Source organism: Lathamus discolor, chromosome 3, assembly GCF_037157495.1.
Source record: "Lathamus discolor isolate bLatDis1 chromosome 3, bLatDis1.hap1, whole genome shotgun sequence".
Taxonomy (NCBI): domain Eukaryota; kingdom Metazoa; phylum Chordata; class Aves; order Psittaciformes; family Psittacidae; genus Lathamus; species Lathamus discolor.
Window position 1 is genome coordinate 11,426,499 of NC_088886.1, and position 17,864 is coordinate 11,444,362.

At 53.2% G+C, this 17,864-nt stretch overlaps 2 protein-coding genes across 13 annotated transcripts; one reads left to right on the plus strand and one right to left on the minus strand.

The window, feature by feature from the left end:
• The first annotated feature begins 698 nt into the window (after positions 1-698).
• On the plus strand, positions 699-4,368 carry CCDC17 (coiled-coil domain containing 17). Of its 8 annotated transcripts, none has more exons than XM_065672569.1 (9): positions 699-990; positions 1,178-1,363; positions 1,462-1,591; positions 1,672-1,772; positions 1,895-2,162; positions 2,234-2,368; positions 3,207-3,376; positions 3,631-3,799; positions 4,247-4,368. In XM_065672569.1, the coding sequence occupies exons 1-9, from the start codon at positions 820-822 to the stop codon at positions 4,312-4,314; spliced, it is 1,398 nt and encodes a 465-aa protein (XP_065528641.1). In that variant the 5' UTR covers positions 699-819; the 3' UTR covers positions 4,315-4,368. The 8 variants fall into 8 exon arrangements, with proteins under 8 accessions (XP_065528641.1, XP_065528644.1, XP_065528642.1 ...); XM_065672572.1 differs by having other exon boundaries at positions 3,651-3,799; XM_065672570.1 differs by lacking the exon at positions 4,247-4,368 and having other exon boundaries at positions 1,672-1,792; positions 1,895-1,954; positions 2,032-2,162; positions 3,631-4,030.
• A 1,315-nt stretch (positions 4,369-5,683) lies between these two features.
• Positions 5,684-17,208, minus strand: NASP (nuclear autoantigenic sperm protein). Of its 5 annotated transcripts, none has more exons than XR_010611417.1 (15): positions 17,064-17,208; positions 16,059-16,109; positions 15,089-15,199; positions 14,451-14,531; positions 14,173-14,270; positions 12,627-13,511; positions 10,721-10,800; positions 9,890-9,975; positions 9,701-9,774; positions 8,482-8,670; positions 8,057-8,223; positions 7,574-7,627; positions 7,409-7,480; positions 6,282-6,475; positions 5,684-5,850 (listed from the first exon to the last, which is right to left on the minus strand). XR_010611417.1 is itself a non-coding variant. In XM_065673472.1 (15 exons), the coding sequence occupies exons 1-15, from the start codon at positions 17,123-17,125 to the stop codon at positions 5,797-5,799; spliced, it is 2,187 nt and encodes a 728-aa protein (XP_065529544.1). In that variant the 5' UTR covers positions 17,126-17,207; the 3' UTR covers positions 5,684-5,796. The 5 variants fall into 5 exon arrangements, 4 of the variants coding, with proteins under 4 accessions (XP_065529544.1, XP_065529543.1, XP_065529547.1 ...); XM_065673472.1 differs by having other exon boundaries at positions 6,344-6,475; positions 9,890-9,966; positions 17,064-17,207; XM_065673471.1 differs by having other exon boundaries at positions 6,344-6,475; positions 17,064-17,207.
• Positions 17,209-17,864: the final 656 nt, after the last annotated feature.

A 17,864-nucleotide genomic window follows, 5' to 3' on the forward strand; every position in this document is an offset into this window, starting at 1 on the left:
CTGGCTGCCCCTGGAGCCTCGCCGAGCAAATCCCTCACACACCAAACTGCAGCTTTTTCCTGGGCAAGTCACCCAATCTCACTGAACCCCAGACTGGTTTGGGCTGGAAGGGACCTCAAAGCTCACCCAGCTCCAACCCCTGCCATGGGCCTGGACACCTCCCACTGGAGCAGGATACTCCAAGCCCCTGTGTCCAACCTGGCCTTGAGCACTGCCAGGGATGGGGCAGCCACAGCTCCTCTGGGCACCCTGTGCCAGTGCCTCAGCACCCTCACAGGGAAGCGTTTTCCCTAACCCGAATCACAGCGGGAGGTGACCGCTACCCTGAGGCGAGCCTGGCGGCGCCAGCACAGCACGGGGCAAGGCCCGCAGGAGGGGCGGGGTTCTGCGGCCGCCTGTGGCCGTGACGAGGGGGCAGTGGGCGGATGGAGCCGGCTCACTTCGGAGGAGGAGCTTAAAGGCTGCGGGGCGCTGCTGTGAGCGGCCGCCCGCAGGAAAAAAAGGGGCACCGCAAGGCCGGCATGGCCGGCACAAGTGCCCTGTGCCCCCCAAAGGGAGAAGGCTGCGGATGGGCCCCCCATGTTTGCTGTTCACTGCTCAAGCGCCATGTTACCCCCTTTGCAGTGCCCGAGCAGTGGGAATGGGCAGGGTGAGGGTGCGGCCACGCTCGCAGCTCGGCCCAGCCTAGCAACGGTGGCTTCAAACAGCGCAGCCACCAGCGGCACGGAGCGGGTCTGCGGCACCCGCTGCAGAGGGCCCCGTTCTCCCCCGGCAGGGGCACCCCGCAGTGAGCCCCTCGCTGCGCTCCCCGGGCGCCGCATGGCGGCCTTCACCTGCCCCCGCTGCCGCATGGCCTTCAGCTCCCGGCCGCTGCTGCGGGCGCATGAGGAGCAGCTGTGCCTCGGCACGCCGGCGGCCCCCCGCCTCCCTACGGGGCAGCCGCTGCCTGCGGAGGGGGCTCCGGGCGCGGCGGGGAGGCCGCGGGACACGGTAATGGGGGGGTGCGGGTGCGGGTGCGGGCAGGGACGGGGGCTGCGGGGGAGGCGCTGCGGGGGTCACAGCCACAGCGGCTCCGTGCTCCCCCGCCCGCCTCACGCGGGGAGCCCTCGGTGCTCTGTCGCCAGGAAAGGCCACGTTCACTGAGCAGGTTTTCACCCTTCCCGTTTCCCTCCCGGAGGCCGGGGTGTCCCGGGCCGGGGACCCCGCCGGGCCAGGCCGCCGCCTCCTCCTGCCTCCTGGCTCCTCAGCGGCCGTGCAGGGGCCCATGCGAGCAGGAGGGGCTCCCCTGGGGGACGTGCTCACCCCCCGCGAGAGGGCCCTGCTCCGCGCGGCCGGCCCCGCGGCCGGGAGGACGACAGCGGAGGTAGGGCCAGCCCCGCACCCCCGGGGGGGCATCGGCTCCGTGCCCCGTGGCCGGGGGGGTCCGGCCCCTCCTGCCCGCTGCAGCCCCCTGTGCTGCAGGGTGCGCCCGCCCGGCCGCCAGCCCCGCCGCGGGGGCACCAGCAGCGGCCAGCGGAGCTGGTGGAGGCCCATGAGCGCCGCATGGCCGAAATCCGGGCCAGGACCCAGCGGCTGGAGCAGCACAGAGAGGGTGGGTGCGGGCAGGGGCTGCGGGGGGGGGGCACCTGGGGGTGCAGCGGGGGTCGTGCTGAGCCCCTCACTGTCCCACAGGGTTGTGCCAGCGGCTGGCGGCTCTGCGGGCTCAGGCAGCCGTGGACCCCCAGCCCCCCAAGCAGGGGGACGTGGAGCTGACCCAGGCCCCGCTCAGACACGTGGGTGCAGCGCACAGGCGGTGAGCCCTGGCTGGGGGGCTCTGCACCCCATCAGGGAGCACCCATGGAGCGGGTGCTCTCCATCAGGGACCCCCCGTGGCCATTTCCCTGTGCCTCCCCAGGGCCGCCCTGCACCTCGACACCCTCCTGCCAGCCGCCGGGCCGCTCGCCGCCGAGGCCAGGTGAGGGCTGTGGGTGATGGCGGCTCTGAGCTGTGTCCCCATGAGCCCCGGCACCGGCTCATTCCCGGCCGCGGCAGGGCCCTGCGCCTGTCCTACCTGCGCGCCGGGGGACACGACCCGCACATCCTGGACCAGCTCCTGCACCTCCAGGTGGAGGCCACAGTGCTGGAGAAAGGACCCCAAGGGCAGCACAGAGGCAAGAGGCCGGGTAAGCACCAACGCCAGCCCCATCGCCCAGCCCGGGCCCTGTGCCCACTGCTGGCAGCTGAGCCCCCCCAGCTGTGCCGGCAGAGCCCCCCAGCACTGGTGCCCAGGGCCTGGATGCGGCGCTGCTGGCGGTGGAGCTGGAGAACCGGCGGCTGGAAGATGAGCTCTTGGCAGTGAAGGTCAGGAGGGAGAGGAGAGCTGATGCCGGTAGGTGATGGGGAGAAAGATGGGGAGAGACTTTTCAGCAGGGCCTGTTGTGACAGGACGAGGGGTGATGGGTTTGAACTGAAAGAGGGAGATTCAGGCAGGAGGTGAGGAAGAAATCTGTTACAATGTGGGTGGTGAAACACTGGCACAGGTTGCCCCAGACGTTCAAGGCCAGGTTGGATGTGTTCTGTGCAACCTGATCTAACTGAAGCTGCCCTTGCTTACTGCAGGGGGTTGGAACTGAAGCTTCGAAGGTCCCTTCCAACCCAAACTGCTTTAGGATTCTTTGATTCTCCAGTTACAGAATCACAGAATCACAGAATCCCAAGGGTTGGAAGGGACCTAAAAAGATCATCTAGTCCAACCCCCCTGCAAGAGCAGGGTAACCTACAGTACATCACACAGGAACTTGTCCAGGCGGGCCTTGAATATCTCCAGTGTAGGAGACTCCACAACCCCCCTGGGCAACCTGTTCCAGTGCTCTGTCACTCTTACAGTTCTGTGGGTGCAGGGGAGGGGCAGCCCCATCTGCACCCCACAGCCCCTGGGCTGCCAATGGCTCATGCAAATACGTGCAAGTTGGGGTCTGCAACTGCACAGCCCAGGGTGGGGGCTCTGTGCCTGGGGGGGGACCCCTGCACATTGACAGCACTGACAGGGGGACGATGTTCCCTTAGACACTGGGGGGGTAACAAGGGACAAAGAATCAGAACAGCAGCACAAGTGGAACCCCCCTCAGTGACCCTGAACACCAGCCCAGTGGGATCCAGGGAAGGGGTTGCTGGGGGGCTATGGGGCAGTATAAACCCCATGGTGACGGTGGCGATCTGGCCCCCAGGCTCGCGGGCAGCCCAGCGGCAGGCACAGGAGCTGGCCCAGCTCCAGGCAGAGGTGGGGATGCTGCGATGCCACACGGAGCGGATGGGGCCCCGGCTGCCCCCTGCCATCCTCCCGCCCCCCGTGGCCCCCCCACTCCCAGCAGCCCTGCCTGCACCAGAGCTGCTTGTGGTAAGAGCCTTGTTCGAGGGCAGTTTCCAGCTCTGCGGGGAGGGGAGATGGGGTTGGGCTGTGGAGCCGGCTGGGGTGATGGGTGTGGAGGGATGAGCCTGGGGAGGTGGTTCTGGAAGCGCTCCTTTGGCTCCAATTGGGAACATCGGTGGCTATGGAGCTGGGGCCAGTGGAGCAGGAGGTGTGTGTCCTCCCAGTGTCAGACCATGGCTTGCCTGTGGCAGGACAGTGCTGGGACACCCCTCCCATTAAAGCCACTTTCCGACTTCCCCAGGACTTCCCCAGGCCCAGCCTGGGCACAGGCAGCCCCACAGCCCCCGGCCACCCCCATGTGCCCCCGGGCCTCACCTCCTTTGTGGCTCTGGAGGATCCTCCACCTGCTCAGGAGCTCCCAGCACAGCACAGACCTCCCAATCCCCAGAGGTGAGATGGCAATGGGTTATGTCCCCACAGCATGGTGGGACATGGCAATGCCCCAGCATCCCAGTGTCCCCTCACCAGGCTGGAGCAGGAAACTGGGGCTTCATTAACAACAAGTGTGATGAGGGGATGGCAAAATCTGTTAGAGCTGCAGGGATGGGGCTTGGGCCCAGCTGTGTGATGAGCACAGGGCCCTGCAGTGCTGGGGCAGGGGGGAAGCACACAGGGCCCCTCCTGGGACCAGGGAGGCTCTGGACATTTTGGCAGCATCAAGAGCCACCCCAGGGCTCAGCCTCCGCCTCAGGCTGCTCCTTGCCCCAGCACAGTGCCCACACAGCTGAGTTGCTGCATCCTGTCATCAGGGGGGACTGGGGACTGGCAGAGGGGCACAGTCACCTTTTTCCCCTCTTTTCCCTATAGCTTAGCTCTACATCCCCCCCCCCCCCAAAGCCCTTTCTAGGGGAAGCCCAACAAGAGGTAACCACAGCTCACCCCTGAGAGAGCAAAACCCATGGTGAATTCCATCACATCTGCCTCATGTTTAATAAATAGCTTCAGCCTCTTGGTCTTCAGTTCTTGGCTGCTGTTTGGTTTATATATATATATATATATATATGTATGTATGTATGTATGTATATATATGTATTCATACAAAACATATACATTTGCCCCGGAGCAGCCTCTCATCCACACTTGGGCACACAGAGACTGAGACTGGCTCAGAGAATGGCACCATCCTTGTGAAAAGCCATCACCCCCTGCCCCCGCCCCGCCCATGCAGGTTGAGCAGAGTCCTGGCAATTACAGAGGGTGCTGGGGCCAAGCAAGCTCTTATCAGCCATCCCCAGCCTGTTTAGCCTTGAGCAGCATAAGGGAGGGACCCCAGAAATCCACCCCAAGCTCAGGGTAGAAAGAACTGAATACAACCATAGCTAGTATTCAGAGCAACCGTGTAGAGGACTTGGGGGTGTTGGTTGGTGAGAACATGAGCCAGCTTCGGTGCACGCTCACAGCCCAGAAAGCCAGCCATATCCTGGGCTGCATCAAAAGGAGCGTGACCAGCAGGTCGAAGGAGGTGATCCTGCCCCTCTACTCTGCTCTTGTGAGACCTCACCTGGAGCATTGTGTGCAGTTCTGGTGTCCTCAACATAAAAAGGACATGGAACTGCTGGAACAAGTCCAGAGGAGGCCACGAGGATGATCAGGGACTGGAGCACCTCCCCTATGAAGACAGGCTGAGGAAGTTGGGGCTGTTCAGCCTGGAGAAGAGAAGGCTGCGTGGAGACCTCATAGCAGCCTTCAGTACCTGAAGGGGGCCTATAGGGATGCTGGGGGGGGAACTCTTCATTAGGGACTGTAGTGACAGGACAAGGGGTAACGCGTTCAAACTTAAACAGGGGAAGTTTAGATTGGATCTAAGGAGGAAATTCTTTGCTGTTAGGGTGGTGAGGCACTGGAATGGGTTGCCCAGGGAGGTTGTGAGTGCTCCATCCCTGGTGGTGTTCAAGGCCAGGCTGGTTGAAGCCTTGTGTGGGATGGTTTAGTGTGAGGTGTCCCTGCCCATGGCAGGGAGGGTGGAAGCTGGTGATCTTAAGGTCCTTTCCAACCCTGACTGTTCTATGATTCTACAACCCCAGGGCTTGTGCCCTAACCCCTATCTAGAGTTGCCTTAGACACAGCTACAGTCAATTCTATTCTTCATTCTTCTGCCCAGCAGCAGCCAGCCCAGCGTCCCCCAGCACCCACCTTCCCTCCTGCCTCATTAGGCAGATTGGAGGGGAAAGGCTGAGGCCCACCCTGTGCCAAGGGTGAGATCTGCACCCCAGGGAGGGGAGAGAGGAGCAGAGGCTGCAGCTTGTAACAGGAAGCAGGCCAAGCCAGGGAACATTTGCTTACAATCTTTATTGAAGTCATACAAAAGTTGCCAAAAAGTGAAAAAATACACTATATACAAAACCATTTTCCTTGTAAGGAGAGGAGTGTCCAAGGTTAAAGAATTATCATACTGTGCTTTCAACTGCAGCCCCTGATTCTGCTTGTGGCCTTTTCTCTGTCTAAAAGAGAAGAAAAGGGTTTGGTTTTAGAACACAAGACACTCCCTGACAGCACCAACACATGCAGCGGCTCAAGGTTCCTGCCATCTGAGGCCTTAACTGACTCCTCCTGCTGGTCCTCAGAGCCCAACAACCTTAATGTAATGACAGGAACCACTGTAGCGCAGGGTATTAACAGTTACTTGAGGAAAGGCCCTGTGCTGTGAGCTCAGCACCCAGAAGATGTTTCTGTCCCACCCCACAGGCTGCAGGTCTCCACAGCTGTGTCCGTGCAGCCCATGCGGTGCTTGAGGCTATGGTACAGCACAAGTACCATACTATGTATATATAAAATAGAACTGCTAAGTGGGGAATGTTCCCACTCACTTCCCCACCTCCCCTGGGAAGCCTTGTGAAGGCCAGCAGGAATAAACCCAGGCACAAACCCACACCTGAACGGGGTGGGGGGGAAGGAAACCAAAGCTCGGGGCAGGCTCCTGCCTCAGCGGCCCACCTCCTCTTCCATTTTCTCTGCAACCTCGTTTCCACTGGGGACAGTATCACCACCGCCGCCATTGACAGCCAGCTCTGGTTTAGATTTCTTAGCTTCATTGTCTCCCTGGTGAGTCTCCTCCTCTGGTTTCCTCTGAGGACAAAATGTTTACAGTCTTCACTATGTAGAAATGAGATTTTAAGTAGTTTTTAGAGAGTTAGCACCTAGACATCATTGCATATCATCTGCTCTAGCTCTGCTTGCCAGGTTCAACATGGATACTTCAGTCCACAGGGGATTTCTGGTAAGACACTACTGAAATGCTGGTATCTGTAGTGCTGAATTATCCTTAGTTATAGTTTGGCAAGGAGACATTCAGCTGCTGAGCCAAGTAACAGTTAAAGGGATGTATTTAGAACATCTATGACACAATCACTCGCATAAAATGGATCAAGTTGCTCCAGGCAAACCTGAACTGAAAGAGGCCAATAAATGTAACACAGGCCAGGCTGTGCCACAGCAGCATAGAGAATAAAAACAAAGATCCTATAAGGGCTCTTCTTAGTACCATTAGTAAGCAATTCTACGAAAACCACACACCTTTGAAGGAGCCTAGTGCTCAATACCTATCTCTTTAAGAGGCAGTTTATCATTACTACCATTAAATTGGCTTTGCTATTCATTAATCTTTAATTCTCCATTCCCACTTGTAAAGAAGGGAACTCAGCTCAGCCTTGTTGCTTGCCCTTAAGATCTGTAGGCAGCCCTGCACCTCTTGCAGGCCCTCAGCACAGGAGGGCACTCCTGGCCAGCAGAAGCCACACAACTCGGTCTGAAGTTAAAGCAGTGTGAGTCAGGCAAGGTACTGAAGCACCCAGAACAGTCTCCTGGAGGCTGGATGGTTCCCAGACTGCCTGCCTCCCAGTGGAAAGGTGTTTCATGTGCTGTCTCTGGTTTTAATTTTAGAGGGCTTTTGACCATTATAAAATAAAGCTCAGAAAAAAAGCTTTAAGACAAGAAATCCAATGACACAAACAAGCCAGTGGTACTCTAACAAACTGCTCAACCAGTAATTTCTGGACTCACCTTTTTCCTGACTAGGTGAGAAATGTCTGTAACACACTGAGATGCACCATCAGCTGCTTTTCTTACTGGAATCTATTACAAGACAGACATGGACCCATGAGTAACAGCAAACAGTAATCCTTACAGCAGACACAAATTATCAGCATCCATCTTCAATTAACTTACTGTGGAAACAGAGCCGCTGTCTTCACTTTGTGCAAAGCCAGATGTAGTTCCAACCTTCAGAAAAAGCAGAAGAAACAGTGAACAAATTCTGGCAAGACTATGTTAGTTTAGAAAGGGACAGAAAACCCAGACCCTTCATGTCTTACCACTGCATTCTACATACACATACAGGACAAGTGCAACACTTGATCTATTCTCACATTTGGCTGACCTGTTGTTGCCAGCCCCAACACATCAAATTGTGACAGAAGAGCACAGAATTCAAGTTTAGTTTGGAACACTTAATGTCGGGGTGTTTATAAATAAAATACCCTCCTTTAGGTATCAGTTACCTCCTTTTCCTTCTCAATCACAGCCTGTAACGAATGTGAGCAGCCACCAGCCCTCAATCTCAACAGCCAAGTCTGAGCTCCTCCCACTATGGGTCTACTTTAAGTCTCACTGGAAAAGTGTGGGTAAAAAGAAACCACAGGACACACTAACCAGAGTTGCTTTCAGTGCCAACTCAGCTACTCTTGCACTCTTTTGAGACTCCTTTGAATCTTCTATCTTTTCTTTGATTTCAGGAAGCAGTCCCTTCAGTTCTTCAATCTCTTTCTCATCTTCAGGAGACCCACCTTCTGCCTTCTTTATCCGCTCAGTAAGCATTGCTAGGATTAAACAGTTATCATGGCAAAAAAAAAAAAATCAAGACAAAGTAGCTGCCCACAGTTAACATCCAGAGGCAAGCATCTGCTAGCACAGTTTCAACAATTCCAGTATCAGTATAGCCTGTTGCCACTTTCAGACCAGCAAACATTGTCAAGGCAAGGTAATAAAGCCCACTTAGCTACTTGTAGCGCAGTTAAAGTCTGCTTTGACTTGTGAAAGCTCTCCTATTCAATAGGCAGCTTTACAAATCCACTTACCCAGCCTCTTGTCAATGACCTCCACAGATTTGCCGAACTGCAGAACGGCCTCATCGAACTGGCTGTTGTAGTGATACGCCAGAGCCAGCTGGTAGTGGCTCTCAGCAAGCAGGCGGTCATGAGCCTCCAGGTACTTCTGCTGCAGGGCCAGGCAGGCCTGGAACTCTTCTATAGCCTGTGTGTAGTTTTCTAGAGGGGAAAACCATGAGGTCTTTACAAATGACACTCATTTATCCAAACAAGATCTAAACCCTCATTTGGTTACTCTGTATTTTATCACACTTCATACAGTCTGAAAACAAAACCACCATTGAACACAGCACTTGAGTTCAGTGACAGGCTGCTTTAAGACTATCAAATGACAACACTGCCTCCCTCCTCATAGATTTAGAGGCCAGTTCCTCAGGAGGGCTTTGTTTGCAGCACCACAGTGAATTAAGCAGCCAAGTCAACCCAGGCACACAAATCCTGCTATTTTACCTGCTACCATGAATCAAATGTAATGGGTCACAACTGCAACTTGAATCTAGAGCTAAGGATGGTCCCTTGCTACCTTTCAGTCAAGCTCTTTAGTGACACTGAAACACAACCTTCATTTTGTAGCCCCTGTCCAGAAGCCTGTCAAGATTATTACCAGTGCTTGCCATAGAGAAACATTATGTTCCATCCGGATTTACCAAGATCAAAACACTTTAAATGAAGGGCAGATAAGACACATTAGAAGGTGCAAACCTGGGGCTTGTTTCCTACTCCTTCTGCTGCATAGCAGTCTTTTCTGACCATACATACATACATTTCAGAAAGTTTAAGGGAATCAACCATTCTTCATTTGCAGTCTTTTTGTTCCAGACAAGGCATGGTACCAACACCTACTCCTGAACTCACTGTCTCACTCCTTCAGTAAGGAAGGCATCTCCTAACTTTCACAAGCTAACCAAAACTCGCCTATAAAGAACAACACAAGGTTGGTTTTGATCTGGCAACACATTACTTCTTACTCAAAGCTTTCTTCCATTGGTCTGGAAAAGCATGGACTATCCTGTTTAAGGCACCAACTTGATCATCCATTGATTCCAAAGCTTTTCATGCAGTGGCACCATCATAATTAGATGAAGTATTTTGTTTCATCCTAACAGCCTTAACTCACCCTCACTCATCTGAAAGCATGAAAGAATTGACAGCAAGTGGAACTGAGCACGTACATGAGAATATTACTTACCAGATTCAATGCTAACTTCTCCTAGCTTTAGATGAGCTTGAGCTGCATGGAGCTGAGCTTCTTTTGTTTCCTGTCTGAAGAGAAGTAGTCAAATCTTGATGAGAATATGCCACATTCACCAATTACGCCACCCCCCGATTTACAATGAGTTTATCCAGCACAAGTCCAAATTCAGACGGAAGTCTTTACCTCTTGTAGATGACTTTTGCTAACTCCAGCATGTCCCAGGCCAGCTCAAGATTTCCAATTTCATCCTCCTCACTCTCCTGTAAAGACTAAAAGTGCATTAGAGATTAAGTGACTTGGTTACGTACCACATCAAACAACAACACCAAGTTTCTAAGCAGTGTTGTCAAGGAATAGATTTCAAGAGATAAACAGTTTACAACAAAGAGGGAAAAAAAGAACATGAAGATGTTACTGCATCATCCAAGACTTTGCCTGCAGTGAAGATGTTTTAAGAGAAACACAAGCTTACATTGTTAGCTGATACGGTCTCAATATTTTTCCAGGAACACGGCACCGAGCACCAATATTATCCCGAGAATAAGATCTTTTTAATGCTCATCTAAATAGCACCTCAAACGAGTTCATGTTCCACTTTACTACACTTCCCACTAAATTCCCACCCTAACCACTGGACTGGGTGCATTCAATATGACTATAGTGAGACAACAACAAAACAAGCAGAGAATAAACTCTTCCAAGTAACTCTTGCAGCAAGCTAAAGCAACTCTCCTGCCTGCCCCTGCATTTACCAGGCTGTACTGCTCATTAGCAGACCACAAGCGTTTCAGCATAGCTAAACAAGCCCAAGTTTACAGGAAGGAGCTGAGCAGCATCCTACAATGCAGACTACGCACAATATTGCCTGAGGAAGGGGCAGAATTCATTTGCAAAGGTCATTTCCTAAACAGAACTAGATAAAATACAGCTGAGCTCTTATAAAGACACTGACATGACATTTAGACAAGTACCGCACTCCCCCATGAGCACCAACACCAAGGCTCACAATCTCACCTTGTCCTCCACTGTCAATTCGTTCTCCTTATCTTCAGCTTTATCATTTTCTTTATCTTCCTCTTCAGATTCTTCTGTTTCTACAAGGAAAGTAGATGAATGAGAGCACTTGTTGGTGCTACACTTGCTTCACACGGAGTCAGGTAGAACGTATCATATCCAGCACTCATTCTTCCAGTGACAGGTTAGATGTGCAAGTACAGTACACACATACTAAATTCTCAGCAGCAGCAGCCATCTCGCTGGAAGTGTTGGGCACTATAGACTAGAGTAGTTCCAGGCTACTTTAGTCCTCATTTTAAGTTCAACTTCATGAAATTAAACGATCTAGAATGGAAGCTTACAATGGTGAACCCTCACCGAAGCCCTGGCATCCTGAGCAGCCCTGGAGGTACTGCTCAGTTGCTGGACCTCATGCAACAGATAACAAGTGTTTTCAGCAAGATAGCTGCCAACTGTGTACGAGTAAGACCATTTCTGAATTAGTGTTCCTCACGTCAGAGACTTAAGTGGCAATGTTATTAACAAACCTGCTATTGTGTGGCACTGATTTGTCTTCTGATACTGAATAGAAGCTATTCTACCAGTAGAAAACATTCTGGGGACATGTGCAGTGAAGGAATATGTTAATAACTTTAGCATACAAATCAGTGTTCTCAAGTCTCACGTTTAATTCCTGTATCATGACCACTGACTAATTCTGGAATAACAGGAGCTCGATGAGGTGGGAACTAGGGAACCCATGAGCCTGTTTGTCTAGCTGCCCAAAAGCGCACACCTCCCACTAAGGAGCCAAACCGGGGAGTGTGAGGACAGCTCGATCAAACAGAGGAGATGTTAGGAAGTTAAAATTGAAGTAGTGGGAGGAGCCTGGAATAACAGCACCAAACCAAAAGAATCCTCACACTTACAGAGCTGGGCACAAAAAGCAGCGGTGTGTGTACACAGGCAGCCTTTCACAGGATGGCGAGTGGATAACTCCTCTTAGTTTATGTCCTGTTCAGAGTTTATACTCTGTTCAGACACTTTGTTAGGCCGCTGCTACACCACCAAGCATTCACTGTGCTCAGCAGCACAAACCCTTTCAGTGTCCAGAACCATATAGCCTGAATGTTTGCTGCTCCTAATATGGGTCTTCCTGTGAAGCAGAGTTACTGACAAGCAAAGCTTCAATTATCAGCTCATCAATTTGTGCAACACAAAGCACTGGCCTACTAAGACCATACGAGTAATATGTCAAAGTGCTCAAGTTTTACTCTGAAGTGGGTTACTTTAACATTATCCTGAAAACAGCTGTCATGAAGCAGCGAAGCAGAGTGGCAGAAAAAAAGCTAGATAGCTGCAAGACTGCACTAGATAGCAGCAGTAAGCCTCAGGTCCTAGGGCAAATCAAGTTTAGATTTGCCAACCAAATTCTCGCTGTAATTACAACCAGAAAGACTCAAATGGAGAGTTCCTTCACCCCACTAAAAGCAGATTTACTACATTAAGGTTTCAGCTGTTCTTACTTTTCTGCTACACTGTTTTAAAATCAAATACAACACCAGAGGCAACTTGTGCTTCAAGTTATTTGGAGGTTAGTGCACTAAACCCAGATGCATGCAAGTGAACATCCATTCAGTATTCTCCACCAGCCTAGCCATTACTTACACATTTCACAGGGCTGTAAGTTTGCTTTCAAGTAAGATTTGCTTTGCAGTTAGTTAAGCATTAGTCTGGCGAAACTGAGACTATTCACTACTCCTTGAAACTTTACTTGGATGTAAAGTCCTCCAAGAGCCCCTCTACTGTGCCTTTTCCTTATTCTAAGGCAAACAGAAAATCCTGAATGGAACACTTTTTACCCATTGTTAGCCAAATCCATCAAGTCATCCACCCACAAGTACTTTTCTCCTCTCACTGTTACCTTCTCCCTCTTGCATCAGGTCATCTTTTTCTTCTTTCTCTACCTTAGCACCTTCACCCTCTTCCATCAGGTCATCTTTCTTTTCCTCTTTCTCTACCTTAGCAGCTACTTCAGCCTTTTCTTCCAGGTCCTTAGATGGCTCTTTACCCTCTGTGGGCACAGGTTCCTTTGAGGACTCTGTCTCTTTAGATTCATCTGGTTTCTCTCCTGTAGTGGTCTCTACTGGCTCTTGCTTCTCCTCCACCTTCTGTTCAGCTGCCTCTGCTTCCCCTTCTGCAGTGTCTTTCTTCTCCGCAGCAACTGCTGCCTGTGCTTCTGCTGTCACTTGTGCTACTGCCTTCTCATCCACAGCTGCCTCTGCCTGCCCTTCTACAGCCTCTCCCTTCTCCACAGCAGGCTTTATTTCTGTTGCTTCTGCTGCCTGCTCTCCCTTCTTTTCCACAGCCACTTTTCCAGCTCCAGCCTCTTCCACAGCTGCCTTTGCCTCCTTGTCCATCACTTCTGTTGTGCTCTCCATCTCCTCAGTTGCCTCTGCTACCTTGTCTTCAGACACCACCTTCTGCTCTTTTTCCACTACCTTCTCTTCTGCAGCTGCCTCCTCTTTTGTGGCCTCCTTCTCCACAGCTTCCTGCTGCTTCTGCTCTTCTGAAGTTACTTCTTTTTCCACAGAAACCTCCATCTTCTCTTCAGCCTCTTCAAGCTTTACATCCTTGTCAGCATTTCCTTCTTCTGCTGTTTTTTCTTCTGCGATATCTTTCATTTCAACATCCTTCTCTTTGTTTTCCTTCTCAGATACCACTGGAGACTCTCCTGTTGACTTTTTGGCCTCTTCTTTTCCACCCATCGCGTTATATACCTGCTCTCTCAAGTCCTCCCTTGCTTCTTCTACATGATTGAGGAAGCATAAACATTTCTTCGAGTTTAGTGTTAAAGACATTAACGGGCACTGACACCACCACCCTCAGACCCTCCAGTGTGTCGATTTGCCATCAACTTAGATGACATTCATAAAAAGCTTCATTTTCAAAGTACAAGGAATTAGGACAGAACCAACACAGTAATTCAAACTAAGCAAATCCCTTCCCCTGACTGTATTATTGCAAGCGGCTGCTCAAGCAGTGTGCAGTTCTGAGCGCTAGCGTTTAGTCACAGCTAAGCAAGAGGTGGCAGTGTTTTAATAGCCTGGATGGACAGGAATTCCAGCGACTGTTCTTGGACATTTTACTCCAACCTGTCCTACTACACACACTGTACTGCTGCAAGGTTACAAAGCAGGTCAAGTTGACTGTGAAGCTTAAGAAAGCAAGTTTGAGTGCAGTGTTTCACAACACAGACACCTGGTGACCATAACACATGCTTTCAGTGACCAGTTCCTTGCAGTTTTATTCAATCTTTAAGCTAGATTAGAAGAAGAACAACAAAACAATGTCCATTCAGGCTGCTCAGCATCTCGACAGAATGTTTCAGCCTACCTAAGTACAAAGGATCATTCAGACCAGAAAACACAGCTTGGTGCCTCCATGACACATCTGACAGCTTTACATACCATCAGCAGCTGGTAATGCAGAATCATCTTCAGCTTTTTCTCCTTCCTCTTCAACCTGCACCCCTTCTAAGGCATTTCCCAGCACACCATTTTCCATTCTAAAGGGAAGAAAAGTTTGTTATCCCTTAGCTCCTGTAATAACACCATTTCAGCTCCACAAGGTGCAATGCCATGGCCCATCCCACCCAGCATATATCAAGTTTAGTGTGTATTCCAGTCTATGTGAGGGTGGAATCCTGCTACACCAGCCAGACTTAAACAAGAAACTGTCAGCATACCTTGCCAACTCCAGAAGAGATTTCCCATAGTAAAAAAAAGCTTCCGCACACTCATCCGCTGTCTCACCGTATTTCTTACCCCTACAAAAGTTAGCGAAGAATTATTTCCCTGTGCCTACTCTAGGTTTTAGTACCTATAAGCTAAAGACACCTGGACAGGAAGAAGCAGTTGGTTAGCTCATCTCCCACTGTTTCAAACAGGTAACGAATGCTGCGCTGACTTAGCAAGACACGGCTCTCAAACACCCAGCAAAGCAGATTAATCTAAAACCCAGAGGCATCACCCTCAGAGACTGATCAAGACTTGTAAACAAGCTACTAGCAAGTAGCACTACCTCATTATTGTCCTATCAACAGCCATCAGAACCATACACTGCAAAAGCAAATGCCAAATCCCTTTTCCTCCTCTGGGAGCTGCAGTGGAAATTACTATCACAAAGCCTGTCTAAATTGCTCACCACCTACAGCACTGTCCAATGCTTGAGTTAAATCAAGTAGTTTATCCTCTCCTCAGGCGCACTACAAACACAGCAACATGTGTGAGGTAACAATTTATGTCTTCCTTGTAGGAGATACAACAGCACAGACAAACTAAACCCCACACCCTGCAAGACCATACAGAACATTCTACTACTCACAGTAAGCTCGCAGCTTCCTGGAATGCATTAACAGCAGCCGGAATATTTCCCATTACCAAGTGTTTCTGTCCTAAACCCAATAGTTTCTTTGATTCTCCATCCACATCCATACTGAAGGGGGAATAAAACAAAACAGTATTCTGTTAGTTTCCACAGTAATTTCGTATCTGGCTTTCAATCCCGAGTCAGCTTTACACAAGAGCAAGTTGCAGATGTTACACTGCTTGGAAGTACCAAGGTAGGGGGGTACTGTGTTTTGTTTAAATCTGGACCAAATTTTACTTGTTGTGATTGAGGGCAGATGGGTTTATTTTACCCAAGCACTGCAAGAAGCGGGTATCGGAATCTGGTATGACAACAGATGCTAAAAAAACACACTTTAAGAGTCACACAGTGAGTACTGTGCAGTGTTTGAGCAGACTGCAATGCTAGCTAAGCCAAGAAAAGGAAGAATAAATCCAAGTTCTGACTTCTCATAACACAGCATGATGCATCTGAGGAATGGCAGATGAAACTTTTGTTTCAGTTCAGCACATGTCACAGTTTCATTTCCAAAAGGTTCATTTCCAAGGTTCTGGACTGGGGCAAGAGGAGCTGCACACACACAGAACCACTACACACTAGTCACATACTGATACCGGCCCAATGCTTCCCCAGCACTAACTCAAAGATCAAGAGCTTCCCAAACAACAGCCGGTATTTGTGTGTTTATTACTCCCTGAAGGCATTTTATTGGAGTAGGTTCATGCAGACTACAGGTGAGCACAAGTTGTGAGCACCTACAGCATCCCCACCAGTTAAACTTCAAGCCTAACCACCCGTTTGAAGGGTGACTTCTTCATTTCACTCAGTAGTCTGCTCTAGTGGAAGGTACCCACAGCAGGGGGTTGGAACTAGATGATCTTTAAGGCCCCTTCCAACCCAAACCACCGTCATTCCTTAGTGACTGACAAACCTGACCCCATCTCACCTGTCTGTCTTGTCTGTGGATGTGGAAGGAGCTGCCAATTCCTCTTCCATCCTGCAAACAAAGTACCGAGTGAGTGTTTATACCAGGCCACCCATTTCACGATGGGAGGCGCAGCAGCAGGGCCCGGAGGAGCCCCTCAGGTGCCCAGCCACCCGGAGCACGTCTGGAAGCTATGTTTCGGAGAAACCTCTGGTTTCCGGTTTGTTTCTCGCTTCCATGAGGCACTGCTAGGGAAGCAGATGCTTTCACGCCCAGACCGAGCCCTGCCACTGTGCAAACCCGGCCCCTCTCGCCCCCAGCACCGTGCAGCCACCCCCCCCCCCCAGCGGCTCAGCCCTATCCCCACCCGCGAGCCTGGGGAGCTTCGCCCCGCTTTTCCTACCAGGAGGCCCCGGGGCCGGGCCGCGGCCACCGCGGGACAGCTGACGGGGGGGGCCGGCGGGCCGGGGCGCGGCGCTCCCGGCCGGAACAAAGGCCGCGCGAGGCAGGCAGGGCCGCGGCACCCCCGCCCCTCGCAGACAATGGGCGCCTTTCCCGCCTTCCGCCGGCCCCGCCCACCGCCGCTGGCGCCAAACCGCGACGGCGGCTCTTGACGGGCTGCCGGCCCGGCGTCACGTGACGCCGCAGGACCACCCCCCCACCCCCCCTCCCCGCCCCACGGGCAGGGCCCGCAGCGTCGGCTGCCCCCAGTAAAGATGGCAGCGACCGCGCAGGGGTCACGTGGTGGCTCCGCACGAGCAGAGCGGGCCCAGCTGGCGCTGGGGGAGCGGGACGGCACGTACCACCGCCGGCGAGGGTGTGGGGGGCACGGCGGGACGCGGGCGGCAGGCGACCAAGAGAGACCGCTGGGCCTCCAGCCCTTCTCTCCCTCCCCCCCCACCAGAGGAAATCCTGCCGGCCGGCCGCCCCCCCACGCCGGTCACCTCACGGCGCTAAAGCACTCCCCCGCCAGAACCCCTCCCGACACGCACGCACCGAGAGCGGGGCCAGCCCGCGCGGCCCTACCTCGTCGTGGAGGCCGGCGCGGGCTCGACGCAGGGGGGAGCGGCGACAGCCGGAGATTGCATAGAAGCTGCTGTACACAGGGGCGGCGGCGGCGGAGTGTAGACCCCTTCCCCTCCGGCCTCCTATATACCCCCGAGGACACGCCCCGGCCCGCCTCGCGGCGCGCGCACGCTGTGGGGGACTACGACTCCCGGCGTGCCGCGCGACCGCACTCTGCGGGACATGAGGGCGAGCAGCCGCGCGAGGCCTGCTGGGAACTGTAGTCCCGAGGTGGAGGCAACGGGGGGAGCCGCGCGGCACGCTGGGAAGTGTAGTGCTGGGTGAGGCGGGGGAAACGGCGCTCCGCCGGCAGGCCGCTGCCGCGCGGTATGCTGGGAAGCGTAGTCCGCCCGCCGGGCCTCCCGGCTCTCCCCGACTCCGCCGCGGCCGCCCCAAGCGGTGGGAGGGCGGGGGCCTCAGTGCGCCGCTCCCGCCCCGGGGGAAGGCGGACGTGCGGCGGGCAGAAGGGGCTGCCCCAGAGGCGGGGCCAGGAGGAGCCGGACGTTCCGTCGGCGGTCACGGGGCGCGGGTCTCGACCGCCCCTCGCAGGCAGAGCCCCCCCCCGCCTTGCCCTGGCTGGGGCAGCGGACGGGCGCTCCCTGCCGTGGGGCACATCCAGCCCACGCTTGCAAGGGCTCGTAATGCCCCACCTGACGGCTGGGGCAGCAGCAGCGCCCCTGCCCTGCTGTAACCTGGGCCCACGCTCGGCGCAGCTCACGCGTTTCCCGGCAGACACGGCAGACATGGCTGCAGCAGCTGTAG